The sequence below is a fragment of the Acipenser ruthenus genome, chromosome 35 (assembly GCF_902713425.1).
Source record: "Acipenser ruthenus chromosome 35, fAciRut3.2 maternal haplotype, whole genome shotgun sequence".
In the NCBI taxonomy this organism is placed as follows: domain Eukaryota; kingdom Metazoa; phylum Chordata; class Actinopteri; order Acipenseriformes; family Acipenseridae; genus Acipenser; species Acipenser ruthenus.
In genome coordinates, this window is record NC_081223.1 from 9,303,990 (window position 1) to 9,318,700 (window position 14,711).

The 14,711-nt window shown below is 45.4% G+C and overlaps 1 protein-coding gene across 1 annotated transcript in view; it reads right to left on the reverse strand.

Annotated features, from left to right (window-relative positions):
• Positions 1 to 953: 953 nt before the first annotated feature.
• The window catches only part of LOC117965157 (ras GTPase-activating-like protein IQGAP1), a 36,196-nt gene continuing 22,438 nt past the window's right edge, over positions 954 to 14,711 (reverse strand). The window contains exons 25-36 of the mRNA XM_059007364.1: positions 14,397 to 14,537; positions 14,110 to 14,194; positions 13,685 to 13,917; positions 12,104 to 12,236; positions 11,379 to 11,481; positions 8,565 to 8,712; positions 7,766 to 7,853; positions 6,938 to 7,150; positions 6,517 to 6,683; positions 5,540 to 5,665; positions 4,806 to 4,914; positions 954 to 4,202 (exon numbers count right to left, since the gene is read on the reverse strand). Of these exons, the coding sequence (XP_058863347.1) occupies positions 4,089 to 4,202; positions 4,806 to 4,914; positions 5,540 to 5,665; positions 6,517 to 6,683; positions 6,938 to 7,150; positions 7,766 to 7,853; positions 8,565 to 8,712; positions 11,379 to 11,481; positions 12,104 to 12,236; positions 13,685 to 13,917; positions 14,110 to 14,194; positions 14,397 to 14,537 (1,660 nt within the window). The 3' untranslated portion in view covers positions 954 to 4,088. The remainder of the gene's footprint in view (positions 4,203 to 4,805; positions 4,915 to 5,539; positions 5,666 to 6,516; positions 6,684 to 6,937; positions 7,151 to 7,765; positions 7,854 to 8,564; positions 8,713 to 11,378; positions 11,482 to 12,103; positions 12,237 to 13,684; positions 13,918 to 14,109; positions 14,195 to 14,396; positions 14,538 to 14,711) is intronic.

Below are 14,711 nucleotides of genomic sequence, written 5' to 3' on the forward strand. Positions count from 1 at the left end.
ACAGGCGAGTTATTGGTCGGTGGCTCTGTCGGAGACGCGCCCCCTATTGAGGTGTGTGTTATTTTTGTCTGTGTCTGGAGTGGAGGGGGTGGGACGAAGCCGTGAAATGATGGGAACTAAATGGGTTATGATGACTGTCGTCTCGGTAGCATAAGCTCACCAAGACACTCGCATACAATGAAACCAGCCATATTACCAACCCCACCTCCATCCGCGTAAGACAGACCTTGATTGTCTTTATGGTGGAACAATGCAATTTAATCTGGTTAAATCGTACATTGACTTCGTCCATTACAAATTATAACTGCTTTGTTCCATATTAGTTTGGCGCAACAGCGTGCTTCCAGTTTGAAACCTTGTAGTTCTCTTTATATTTATTAAAAAAAAAAACACGCTTAATAGTAAACTACGCCCTCGCCGTAAACAAAGCATCGCATTTATAAAATGCTTTGAAAATATCGACTTCTAAAAATGACTAGACTAGTGGGCATGAACCCTAAAATTGCTTGCGATATAGTTAGTAAATCCGCGGAAACATGACGGACCGATAACAGCAGCTATAACCCCGGTAGGTGATCACAGTACATTCATTTCACTAGCGTGGATTTGAACCGGGACGCCAGAAAAGGAAAGGCTATTTTTTTTTCTTCAGTTTCCCAGACCGTATTGTCTGGGTATCTGCAGAAATGACTGTTTGTTTATTGCCACACACCACCCCTTGTGTTATTTTCTGCTAAAAAAAAATACCCAACGGTAGTATTAAGGAGAAACAACTTCCATAGTAAATGTTTTTTTTTGTCCGTTTCTGTCTTTTTAGACCCTTGTCCTTCAACATGATCAGAGACACTTCAAATAATGGTATGGATCACACTTGGGATACAGAAGCTTCTTCTTAAACCCAGACACACACACACACAAACCAAACCCCAACAGAGATCAAATCAGTTATACTTTTATTGTAACTGCAGTGTTACATCATAGAGCATGTTATACAGACACAATACAGATTAAAGTGTTTCATAAAAAGCTCCTTTAAAACACAAACTGTGGATCAAAAATCTCAGTAAATAGATTAGATATATATATATATATATGAAACCGTAGCAGTAGATTTCAGAGAAGGGGTTTGCTTTAGCATTGTCTGCTGGCTGGTGGCTCCAGGAGTCGCACTGTGATTCAGTGTGCATGTTTCACTGGCAGTGTACACATGGTAACAAGGTTAGCTAACCCAGTCAGCCCTTCACTTACACAGAGCTTTGGACCTTGGCTTCCAGTAAGGAGTCAATCACAGGTGAGCGTCGCTTCAATACAAATTTGAAATAACTTGAAACCCCGTCATTTAAACCCTATCCTTAACACAGACCTCCTTCCCCCATACTGTTCTGACCTGCTAGACAGTACTCTCGTGCCACAAGCCTTGGGCATGAAGGAGAGAAGCAAGGACTATTAAAGGATACAGACCCCCAGCATCAGCACAATGGGGGGACAACGACACCTCAAACTATACCCTGATAAGCCACGACTTTATTATTTTTTTTAAAGAACATTTTACAGCACCTATTTATAGGGTTTGTCCTGGAATAGCTACCAATGCAATACAGGGGGATTCCCCAGAGCTATAAAATGCTCTAAATATAATCCTGCTTTGGCTTATCAGGGTATAAATGGATTAATTATAAAACATTAACCTTCCATTAAATGTATACGATTACAATGCGTTATGAATACCAATAGGGTCTATTCAATTGATCTAAAACACAGTTCCAATACCAGATCATGAGTGTAGGGCCCTGGTCTGTGTACCAAGGTTTTGTTAGGCAGTGTATGGGAGTCTCTTTAGTGCATTGTCTGTATAAAGTGTGGAAAGCACCAGATAGGGCCCCCTTTTTAATGATTAATGCAGTGGCTGCATCGAGATCAATTGAACAACCCCCTATGGAGCACACTCAGCTGTAGCTACAGACAACACTCTCAGATTAGCACTGTTTTATGTGCACTGGAAAGCAATCCAAAATGTAAAAACTAATATTTAGTTCCTGGCTGAAACAAAAACTAGGAGTGCGAGGTCCTTTTAAAACCACTGCTATAGAAATCTCCCATTACAGCACAGCTTCGATGCAGATGGGAACATAGTGTAAATAGCAGTAGCAGGGCAAGATCCCTTGTATTGGTTAGTAGGATCAACTGATAAAGTTAGGCTTGTGTTTCTTTACATAAATATGGCAGTAAGACAGGTTACAAAAAATAAAATACTGAACATTTAAAAAGGAAACATGAGAAGTAAATGAGACAGAAAATATTTACAAGATGAAGCAGCAATTTGCGGACATTTATAAATGCAAATTGAGACAGTGATGGTTTGATTAGGATGTGCTAGCTTGGTTTATATATATTTTTCCTGCTTTTAATTTGATCCATTTCCTTTCCATTGTGTACTAATATTATATATATAATCTCATATCATTACGTATAGCCAAGCTGCTACATTCTCCCTTTAGTATTGTACTATTTATTACACTATAAAAAGACTATTACATTACCATTCCAAATCATTCATGATCTATAAGGACTGGTAATCAGTGTAGCTCTCCAAACGGTTGGGCAGCTCTGGTGAATCTCTTGCTAAAGGCCTGTGTAGAAAGCTGTTAATAAAGACTGACTCGTTATACAAGCACACTGTATATTGTGGCACAATGTAGACGGATCACTCCATGTTCTATTCCCTGAACTTCATTAAAAATGTCTCTATGGCTTTGAATCCTAGAATCGGATTAAATAATCTGAATACAAGTTCAATACTGTGTGAGTGAAGTCCGCTCTTTGAATCTGGCATCATTATTGGGCACTGCAGCTTACAGTATTATATATTTCTAAGCAAGATTCTGGAAGACAAACGTGGGGCTAATAACTTAAATATTAGGAAGCTTGAATCAGCGTTGCTTGAAATGCATTGGCTTGAAAATGACCCTGTTCAGATTCGTTCTTTTAACAGAATTTACTAATTAGATGCCAAAGAAAGCACTGCATGAATGACTATATAAAATAAATAACACAGGTTACTTCAATTCTCTTCCAAAATTTTAAAACAAGAGGTACAGCAATAAAAAAAAGTACTGAAAAGACAAGGGCTATGTTCTTACTAAGTTTGGTTTCAGTACTTGTGTATCTAATACTCTTGTAATGGAGTTCCGGTGTAGAACTGTAAAGACAGCACAGATCTGCAAAGATAAAGCAAAGAGATTGAGCTGATGTGCAGGGAGACTGCCTCTCTTCAGGAAGCAGCTGCTCAAACTGAACTCTCTGCACCTTTCCACTGCACAGGTACTTCCTGACAAAATGCATCGCACTGATATTGACACTTCTTTTTTTAGTGAAAAGACGCTTTGCTCTGTCCTGTGCGTGTTCTGACATCTAAATGAAATGTGCAAATCAGTTCAATTTCGTTTCATGCTAAATGTGTTCGTTTACAACACGCTGGTCTATAAGAGGTAATTTAACATTGATGTGTTTGAAACACCAGAAAGGGGATCTTAATACTACATACAAGGGTGGCCTTACTATTGAAGGTAGCTTTACACTGCCGTCAATAGGAGTAAAATCAGGACTGTAAGATAGTGGCCTTGACTGGAAGGTAAAACGCTCAACAGCGGTACATTTAAGAAACGTACTTTAGTGTGTCACTGAATTTACAGTTTTAGTATATCTGAAAAGGTTCATATTTGGCATGATGGCTTTCATGAATTTATAGTACTGTGGCACCAACACTAAACTTCTCTAGAACAAACATATTAAATATTCCTCAACATAGTTATAATGCATTTCAACCGATCAACGCCAGTTATTGTAAAATAAATATAAATACAGGATAGCTGGACAAACATTAGCAGGTTTGATTAATAAAACAGTTGCCAGGAGTAAAAAATGTGGATCAGACTAAATCTAGTGTCAAACCTGTTGAAGTTTCAATGTCCCAAAATAAAACACATTTAGAAACTTCTTAGCCCACCATTTACAGTTTCTTATCAATTCGTCCACTTGCCCGGTTCAGATCCGGGAGACACCAGTGGGTGTCACCATTTCCCCGCTGCTCACTTCTTGAAGAATTTCTTGTTGAGGAGGAAGATGAGCAGGTTGACGTTGACCTTGGCTTTGTGGAACATCTTCATCACAGCCACCCCCTCGTACTGCAGCTGAAGCAGGTCCTGAGGGCAGAGCACACAACACAGGGCTTACAATAGCAACGCCTTATAGGGCAGTAAAACCGATCACTGAATGTTTAATTGAGAGTCAATACTTCATCTAAAGCAAGTCAGTCATTTATGGGAAACAGCCTACTTCCGTGTAACAAAGTACTTGAAAAGCCAATGGGAACTGCGCAATTGTACTTGAGTGTAAAATAATTCATCAAAATGCCTGTCATTGAATTTATTTAGTTTCTTTCAGTAGTTTTAAATTGTATCCAAAAATCAGATCTGTTTTCTCCTTCCCTTAAGCACAGAGAGTAGAGAATAAGATGGGTGTACTCCATGAACTTCAGCTAGTTTTGTTTTGGTACCATTTTACATTAATACAGCGAGAGATGTACAAGCAGGGCAGAGGGTGTGCCCTACCTCACCGGCCCCTCCCTCAGCGCGAGATCCCCTTGCCCTGCCTCACCGGCCCCTCCCTCAGTGTGAGATCCTCTTGCCCTACCCTACAGTGTGCGAGACCGAGTGTGAAGGGCATTCACACAGCTCTTTTCAATGCCATGCTTGGCTGCAGATCAGTATGGTCTGGGTGCCCCGGCCAGCTCCCCTCCTCCTCACCTGGTAGTGCAGAGGGAATTTCTCCATGTCCACCCCCATGAAACGAGCCTTCACCTGGAAGGTTCCTCCCTCCTCGCAGGGAATAATGTCAAAGATAACGTTCTTAAATCTGAAAACAGACAGACAGACAGACATGAAACCTGAACTCTGCTTAGTTACCCCTGGACATGCCAATGTTACAAAACTGCTAGAGATCTGTTTCACAAAAGATTGGAGACCAATTCCCCCATTCTACTCTATTTTGTACAAAAAAGAGGTGCATTCAGCAACCAAATTTCCTTATCGAATACAGGACCAGTTATTATCATCATCATCATCATCATCATCATCATCATCATCATCATCATCTGGTGTCAATATATGTTCACTATTATAATGTATTTAGCTCAGATTAGCCCATGGATTAATACAGAGCGGCCACCTGTATCAGACACAGAAGAGAAGTGAAAATGTTACACCCCTACTTTTTAACTCAAGATTTTTTCTGTTTCATACAATTTATGTGTGTGACAAGAGAAGTTTGGCCCTTCTCACTGGCCCCTCCCTCAGTGTGAGATCCCCATGCCCTTCTCACTGGTCCCTCCCTCAGTGTGAGATCCCCAGGCCCTTCTCACTGGTCCCTCCCTCAGTGCAAGATCCCCAGGCCTTTCTCACTGGCCCCTCCCTCAGTGTGAGATCCCCAGGCCCTTCTCACTGGCCCCTCCCTCAGTGCGAGATCCCCAGGCGCTACTCACTGGCTGATAGGCAGGTCCTCGATCTCCAGCAGCACTCCCTTCTCATAGAGTCGGGCTGCAGTGTAGTTCAGACTGGCAGGCTTCACCTGCTTCCCTCTGCCTTCTCCAGCTTTCTTCCCATTCACCCTGCACACACACAACCACAACACAGACTTTTGGTTTCATCTCCTCACCTTTGCTGCAAGACTTTAGAAATACAAAAAAAAAACAACCTCAAATTCAAAATACATGGAAAAAAAAACATTATTGAGTGTTTAATAGTTAACGGATAAAACTGGACAGAAGCAGGATCAAATGGGTCTGTATTAGACACTATGATAACACCCTTTTAAAAATCATGATCTGAGCTCTCTTCAGCATAACAACTTTCTTGTAAGAAACCGGGTTTGATTTACTTGATATTAGAAAATTCTAAACGTTTACACTTGGAAAACATTTAACACTAAAAGCTACTGAAACTACCATTGGGCAAGATGAGTAATCAAGACCACAAATGAATGAATCATGATCATGGGTTTCTGTTATGGTTCGAGTACGGGTACCCCAGGGGGCTGCACCCAGGTTCAGTGCCTGTGCTGTGGGTTAGGGGTACCCCAGGGGGCTGCACCCAGGTTCGGTGCCTGTGCTGTGGGTTAGGGGTACCCCAGGTTCAGTGCCTGTGCTGTGGGTTAGGGGTACTCCAGGGGGCTGCACCCAGGTTCAGTGCCTGTGCTGTGGGTTAGGGGTACCCCAGGGGGCTACACCCAGGTTCAGTGCCTGTGCTGTGGGTTAGGGGTACCCCAGGGGGCTGCACCCAGGTTCAGTGCCTGTGCTGTGGGTTAGGGGTACTCCAGGGGGCTGCACCCAGGTTCAGTGCCTGTGCTGCGGGTTAGGGGTACCCCAGGGGGCTGCACCCAGGTTCAGTGCCTGTGCTGTGGGTTTGGGTACAGGTATGGGGGCTGCACCCTTATTCAGTGCCTGTGCTTTAGTTCACGTACCGGCCCCTGGCTGCCAGCTTGTCCAGGCAGGTCTTGATGTACTGGTTGTAGTAATCGATCTGTTCCGAGTGGAAGGCGCTCTTGCAGTTCAGCCCCTGCAGGGTGTGCCTCAGCTTCACCAGCTCAGCCTGCCTGCGCTGCCGGTAGCGCCGCTGGTTACGGATATCCTGGAGCAGAGAGACCACAGGGGATATTTACAGGGACCAAATATACATGTTAGACTCCCCCTTCCCTCCCTCCCTCCCTCACCGTGCAGTGCTGTTACCTTGGCGATGTCAGTGAGTATCTCAGTGAATCGGCTCTGCTAGTGCAGTTACCTTGGCGATGTCAGTGAGTATCTCAGTGAATCGGCTCTGCTAGTGCAGTTACCTTGGCGATGTCAGTGAGTATCTCAGTGAATCGGCTCTGCTAGTGCAGTTACCTTGGCGATGTCGGTGAGTATCTCAGTGAATCGGCTCTGGTAATGAAGTGCTCCCATGGCCTCCAGCTTCCGCAGGTTGCGGTGGATCTTCCTTTTCTTCTCCTCCAGTGACAGGTTGTCGTCAGCGACGATGGACTTGTTCCGCTTCATCTTCTCGGGGGTGCGAGCGTCGCGCAGCGCTCGTCTCTGCATCATGCGCCAGTGCTCCGCCTCCTAGACAGGCGGACAGAGGAGTTACTCCTTCGGATTCATATATTGAAGTCCAAGCGACCCCGTGGTTGAAGTGAAGTGTGAATGCAATGCATAGGGGCGTAGACTTTTACAAGTATACTATACATTCGCATGGCAAGTTTTGACAGTAAATTGATAAGACCACATTAATGCCTTGAAATTGAATTTCTAATAGATTAACTTTTTTGCTTTCTCTCCAACGCTTTTCTACAATACTCTTCCATACAAGCCCATGTGCTTCTCTACAGCGGAAGTGTAGGAGCGCTCTCCCATTGTATGCTTCCAGTAAAGTGTTTGTGCTCAATCACCATGTTAGAATCTCTGCCTTTTGACTGCACTTCTACCAGAGATTTCCCTTGTACTCTTTTCAAAGCCATTAAGATGTTGTGAAGCTCAATGAGCACTGCATGGACAGCATTAGCATAATAAACTTCAAGTCCTTCATCACGTTGGTTTATCAGACTTTGTGATTTCAGCTGGACTCTGGTGAAGCCCATTTATCCTGCCACAACACAGCAGATTGAATCCCCCTGCTCCCTTTGCTGCATGGCGTCAGATGGGCTGCCAGTCCCTGCCGTGTGCGAGCAGCTCACTCACCTGGTCCTCGGATGCAGAGGTTCGTAACAACAGAGGGAGAGAGTCTCCAGGCTGGGTCCTTATCACATCAATTATAAGATGCTTGGTGCTGCAATTATGCAAAAGACCACAATTACACACATTCTTCAGACTTCAGACCCTCAGCTCTAACCACTACAGCCACACTGCCTGCCTGCCTGCCTCCCAGTCCCTCTAACCACTCGACAACACTGCTTCCCTCCTAGTCCCCCAGAACTAACCACTAGAGCCACACTGCTTTTTTATTTAGTCATTTAGTAGACCCTTTTATCCAAAGCATCTTACAGAGACTTAGGGGTGAACTATGCATCACAACTGCTGCTGCAGTCACTTACAATAGGTTGGTTGTACATCTCATCCAAAGGATGGCGCACAAGGAGTTTAAGCGACTTGCTCAGGGTCACACACAGTGTCAGTGGCTGAGCTGGGATTGAACAGGGAACGTCCTGGTAACAAGCCCCTGACTAACTACTGGACCACCAAGCCTCCCTCCCTCCCAGTCCCTCAGCTCTAACCACTAGACCACACTGCCTCCATCCCTCAGCTCTAACCACTAGACCACACTGCCTCCCTCCCTCCCTCCCTCCCAGTCCCTCAGCTCTAACCACAAGACCACACTGCTTCCATCCCTCCCAGTCCCTCAGCTCTAACCACAAGACCACACTGCTTCCATCCCTCCCAGTCCCTCAGCTCTAACCACTAGACCACACTGCTTCCATCCCTCCCAGTCCCTCAGCTCTAACCACAAGACCACACTGCTTCCCTCCCAGTCCCCTCTCACCTCAGCATGAGGCCTCTAGCATCAGGCTTGTCTTCATCGTCCTTGAAGATGTCAAACTTGTTGGTCAGCGTCAGGGAAATTTCCATCCTGCTGCACTGAGCCAGGGTCTGCTCAGCATCGGGGTCGCTGAGGTTCCCCACTCCCTCCCCTGCAGAGACAGAGAGAGTCCCATCACATTTCAGGGGTACGCAGGGCTTGAGAGACCCGTGGCTGCTGATGGAAACCATGGTAACTCTAATACAGTCATACATTGAGCAGGGGAAATCATAAACTGTGGACTTTTTGTGCCCAATATTCAAATCTTGATTACAAGATAGCAGAAACCATTCTAATCCCAATGTGTTAGCGTGAACTATTAGCAGACTGCAGCACAGCTATAGCAATGCAATGGGACAGATGGATATTACCAGTGGGGTTCTTAAAGTGAAACATGGTAGCACTTTATGTGCTACCATTTGACCAACTTCTGTAGCAACTACTGCTAAGTGCCACTGTCTGCGCTGCCATTAAAGATTATTTGTGAAGTGTACAGTTAGCACACTATCAATATCAGCCTCATTCCATTGTAACTGCCTTTGTATTACCAGAACCACTGCCTGCGCTTAGTGATGGTGGTCCACTATGAAAGGCGCTATATAAAATAAAGACTGATTGATTGAGTCACCACTGAATATCTGATAGGGGGCTGTGCAAAGCATGGCTTGGAATGGTTGCCTGTACAGGTATGGCCAAAAGTTTTCTATCACCCTCTATATAGAATTAACTGATTTTGTTTCATAAAGTCAAATGAATCCTGCTGAATAATGTTACGTTAACATATTGAATTACACACCGCTTTGTAGTTTTCCATATACTTAACGAAAATCTAAAACTGATTTCTAACATAAAATACGGTACTACTGTAATGGCTTCCAGTAGACACTTGCGATCTCATTTTGTAGTTTCTTTGATTAGATAGATAGATAGATAGATAGATAGATAGATAGATAGATAGAGACAGATAGATAGAAAATGGACCGATGCCGAAATCAGGCAGTTGCCGAATTAGCATTGAATTATGTCATTTCGGCATCTGCCTGGGCACCCGGGCCGATGGCAAAGAAAGCTTTTTAACCTGTCAAAACCCCAGCCCCTCACAGACAATTTCCGCCTGGGGGGCTGTGCCCTTAAATAAATCACAATATCTTCCAAAGTATAGACAGCACAGGCATGGTTCAGGGCTTGAATTCAAGGTAACCCCTTGGGCATCAAGACTAAAACCTCAGGTGTGATAAAAGTCTTACTCAGTACCACACTGGAAGGAGATATCCAGAAAAAATACATAAAAAAACAAACGCTTTTCATTTTTTTATGTTCTATAGTCATTTTTTCAATTTGTAGCATATGAAAAGAGCCAGATTTTTTTCCAGTGCTTCACCAACATGTCTACTATACTGGGTAAAAATTTGGAACTGTTTGAACAAAGGGATCAGATTCTACAGGAGTTTCTACAAAGCTAAGCCCAAGGGTCCCCAAACCTCTCCAAAAATAAACAGTGTGTAAATCTTTGTCAATTGATATACTAAGTTCTAAAAGGGATGTTATCTTCTGGCACCTCACATGCTATCCATTGCAACATGCATTTGCCTTTGAAAGGCTTTTTTTTTTTTTTTTTCTCTTCTCATTCAAGAGGTGGGCGTGTTTGTTTGCACATCGATTACTCTGTGATGGATTGGGCTACAAACAAAGTAAAGGTATGAATGGAAAGCTTGTGACCTCCCCTACAACGTGATCAGGGAGACTTCACCGTCATCAAGGTTGTAAGACCAGAGCAGCAAAACGCAAGCTAGTCGATTGCTTTTGTTTTGAATGCATGGGGGTACTAGACATATTGCGAATGGGATATCTCAGCGGTGAAATGAAGGATTCGAAAAATTCCTTCGCTGTTTGACGGTAGGAAAACAACGATTTTGATATCGAGTCAGCTTTTTTTCTCTTTTGCTTTTGTAATAATATTAAAAATGAGTTATGAAATATAATATTTACGTGCAGTTCTGTGTTCTGCCGGCGGGACTAGAGGGCGTAAGAGGTTTTAACAGATACAGTATACTATTAATAGAGAGTGAATTACCTCTGTTGCCTTTAAGTGCAAAAGTGCACCACCATCGAGCTTAAATACTTTCTGACAACGCTAGTTTAGAGCAATGGTACTCAACAAAATATCAAAGCACAAGGTTATTTTCATCGTGGGTTAGATAGAGGTTAGAGTAATTGGGGGGGCAGGGAATGAGTCCAGAAATTAAAGCTTAAAAGCATGAACTCCTTTTTACATAACTGAGCTTCCATACCTGTTTTATGATCTCTCATTCAAACAAAGCAACTCTGCACTGAGATCTGTATGCATTACTGCAATAAGGATACAATAAAACATTGCTGCATTTTATTCTGACCCCCCCCCCAACCCCCCGTATCTAAGCCATGATATAACCTGTGGATTGATATTTTGTTGAGTTCCGTTGCTCTAAACTGCGTAGTTAGAAAGTATTTAGGCGGTGTGCTTTTGCCAGAGTTAATTCACTCTCTATTAGTAGTATACTGTATCTGTTAAAAATCTTTCTTCACCATCAGCCCGGGTTGCTGTGGGCAGTTGAACTGCCCGGGCAGATGCTGAAATGACATAAAATTCGATGCCAATTCAGCATCTGCCCACTTCGCGAACTGCCCGATTTCGGCATCGGTCCAGAACACACATACACATATATAAATTAGATATTTTATTTATCATCATCCATCTCTCTATCTCTCTATCTCTCCGTACGAGCGGGGGGTGGTTACCAGCGAGTGAGTGGACAGTGGGCACGTCCCCCAGGTCTGCCAGCAGCTCATGCAGAGGGGCAGTGTGATCAGGAGCCACGGAGTCCCGGTGTTCCAGCAGCAGCTAAAAACACAAGGGAACAAAACAAGTCAAATAAAAAAAAAGGATACTTATATTTTGCTTGTATTTCATACCTGCTTAATATTCTGTTATTTTTCTCTACTTTTGGTCATTTCTGCCAAGATCATTACTTGCTTACTAACAATTCCAGCCTTGCTTCTGTAAAGACTCCGAGGCTGGTTGTGCTGTGCAGGCAGGCTGTGCATTGCTTTAGGGCTTCAGCGCAACACAAACATGCTTCCACTCCTCACTCTCCACAACCAGCCACGAGGAGTCATTCAGAAGCAATTTTTGCTGCAGCAAAAAAAATAAATTCAAAAAGCAGTAGACGTGATCCAGCGTCCGCATTTGTTTTCCATATGCAGACAGACTAAATCCACATCATTGTTTTGGTCATTTAAAAACTAGTTATTCCTAACTCAGGGATGGAAATAGACTCCTATTGCACAGCAGTTTCCATTGTAGGCTATAAAACGACCCTGATTAGCCCCAGTGTATCCATAACAAGATCAGGTGTGTCTTATTAAACTCATAGTAAAACCAGGAATGGATCAAACCGCTTATTCCCATTCCTGTAACACACAGAGCCCGGGTGGGATTCTCCGTGACGGTCACTGCCACTGACCTTGTGTGTGTTGATGAGCTCCGCGATGGTGATGTAGATGACTGGCTTGTTGAGGGTGACCATCTCGGAGTACTCGTCCACGCTGAAGCGCTCCTCGGGCGAGGGCACTTCACAGGCAGCCCGCAGGAACCTCCTGCACAGCCAGAGAGGAAGCAGCAGAGTAAGAGGCTGGAGGAGCCCCAATGCAACCCTGCACAGCCAGAGAGGAGGCTGCACAGCGAGAGGCTGGAGGAGCCCCAATGCAACCCTGCACAGCCAGAGAGGAGGCTGCACAGAGAGAGGCTGGAGGAGCCCCAATGCAACCCTGCACAGCCAGAGAGGAGGCTACACAGAGAGAGGCTGGAGGAGCCCCAATGCAACCCTGCACAGCCAGAGAAGAGGCTGCACAGCAAGAGGCTGGCAGTCAGGCTGGAGGGGCCCCACTGCAACATCAGCAACTCCAAATTACCTCTAACAAGACCAACATGATGCTTTAACTACCAGATGACATCTGAAAATGACTTGAACTCAATCCCCACTTCAGCTGTGGGAGAGGACAGTGGAGTGGTGTGGGCTATATTGTAAGACAGAAAGACCTACTAACCAGGAGGGATATAAAACCTGACTCAGGTGTGTGTGTGTGTGTGTGTGTGTGTGTGTGTGTTTGTGTGTGTGATGTAGTGGTTGAGGGAGTGCAGGTGTGTGTGTGTGTGCTGTAGTGGTTGAGGGAGTGCAGGTGTATGTGTGTGTGCTGTAGTGGTTGAGGGAGTGCAGGTGTGTGTGTGTGTGTGCTGTAGTGGTTGAGGGAGTGCAGGTGTGTGTGTGTGTGTGCTGTAGTGGTTGAGGGAGTGCAGGTGTGTGTGTGTGTGTGCTGTAGTGGTTGAGGGAGTGCAGGTGTGTGTGTGTGTGTGCTGTAGTGGTTGAGGGAGTGCAGGTGTGTGTGTGTGTGTGTGCTGTAGTGGTTGAGGGAGTGCAGGTGTGTGTGTGTGTGTGCTGTAGTGGTTGAGGGAGTGCAGGTGTGTGTGTGTGTGCTGTAGTGGTTGAGGGAGCGCAGGTGTGTGTGTGTGTGTGTGCTGTAGTGGTTGAGGGAGTGCAGTGCTGCTTACCTGAAGCGCAGGTGTGTGTGTGTGCTGTAGTGGTTGAGGGAGCGCAGGTGTGTGTGTGTGTGCTGTAGTGGTTGAGGGAGTGCAGTGCTGCTTACCTGAAGCGCAGGTGTGTGTGTGTGCTGTAGTGGTTGAGGGAGTGCAGGTGTGTGTGTGTGTGTGCTGTAGTGGTTGAGGGAGTACAGTGCTGCTTACCTGAAGCGCAGGTGTGTGTGTGTGCTGTAGTGGTTGAGGGAGCGCAGGTGTGTGTGTGTGTGCTGTAGTGGTTGAGGGAGTGCAGTGCTGCTTACCTGAAGCGCAGGTGTGTGTGTGTGCTGTAGTGGTTGAGGGAGCGCAGGTGTGTGTGTGTGTACTGTAGTGGTTGAGGGAGTGCAGGTGTGTGTGTGTGTGCTGTAGTGGTTGAGGGAGTGCAGGTGTGTGTGTGTGTGCTGTAGTGGTTGAGGGAGTGCAGGTGTGTGTGTGTGTGCTGTAGTGGTTGAGGGAGTACAGTGCTGCTTACCTGAAGCGCAGGTGTGTGTGTGAGATGTAGTCGTTGAGGGAGCGCAGGTGTGCGCTGTCTCCCTGGAACAGCTTGTTGGCGGCGGCATGCTGCAGGACCCGGGCGATGCTGCCCAGGGTGCGCCGGTGATCAGGGTGCAGCACTACGCCGGCAGAGTAATCCACGATGTCAAAGCCGTCCGGAGCCACCACCGCCGGGTTCATGTAGCGGTAATAGAGGAGGTTCCCCACAATCTACACACACAAGCACACAGTTACACACCCGAGGCAACACTGGCATATACACTCCTCTTGGATTACCTTGCCTAACATCGGCAGCTAAATTCACATACCCCGATTAGCTTGAAACTTGGATTACCTTAACTAAATTTACGCTAATTAATTAATAAATAAATAAATAAATAAATAAATAAATAAAAACCCTGCCTTGTAAACCTCTTCCTCTGTGGCATCTGCGAATTTCTCCAGCAGGGAGTCCTTCAGCACCTTGGCTGTGTAGCGCATCCCATACCTGCACAACAACACACACGCCTTAGACATATCTACTGTATCTACAGCAGGCAACTAGAAGTAAAGAGCAGCTCCTTAATAAATGAAACTATTTGTGGAAGAAGCACTTGGAATGGCAAACACCATAAAGAGGTAAGGGGCCAGTTTAAAAGGTGCAGCTTGCAGCTGCTGCGAGCGAGTCCCTACGCGGAGGAGGCACTCACGGGAGGGAGTCCAGGTTGGAGGTGATGGCGTGGAGGAACCGGTCTGTCATGCTCTTCAGGCTCCGCACAGCGATGTCCAGCCGGCGCTGCACCTCCGCGTGACTCAGAGCCTGCTCCGGAGTGACGGCATAGGGCAGCGAGCTGCAGGGGGGAGAGGGAGGAAGCAAGAGTGGGCTGCTCAAAATGTTGCAGACAGAGACAAGATACCCGAGTCCTCTCCTGACGACTAACCATCCCATGCCTGTGCTTCTTCCAGAGGATTAGTTATTTTATCAGTACTTCATTTCTGTATAGAAGCAGGTGCTACATTATTAT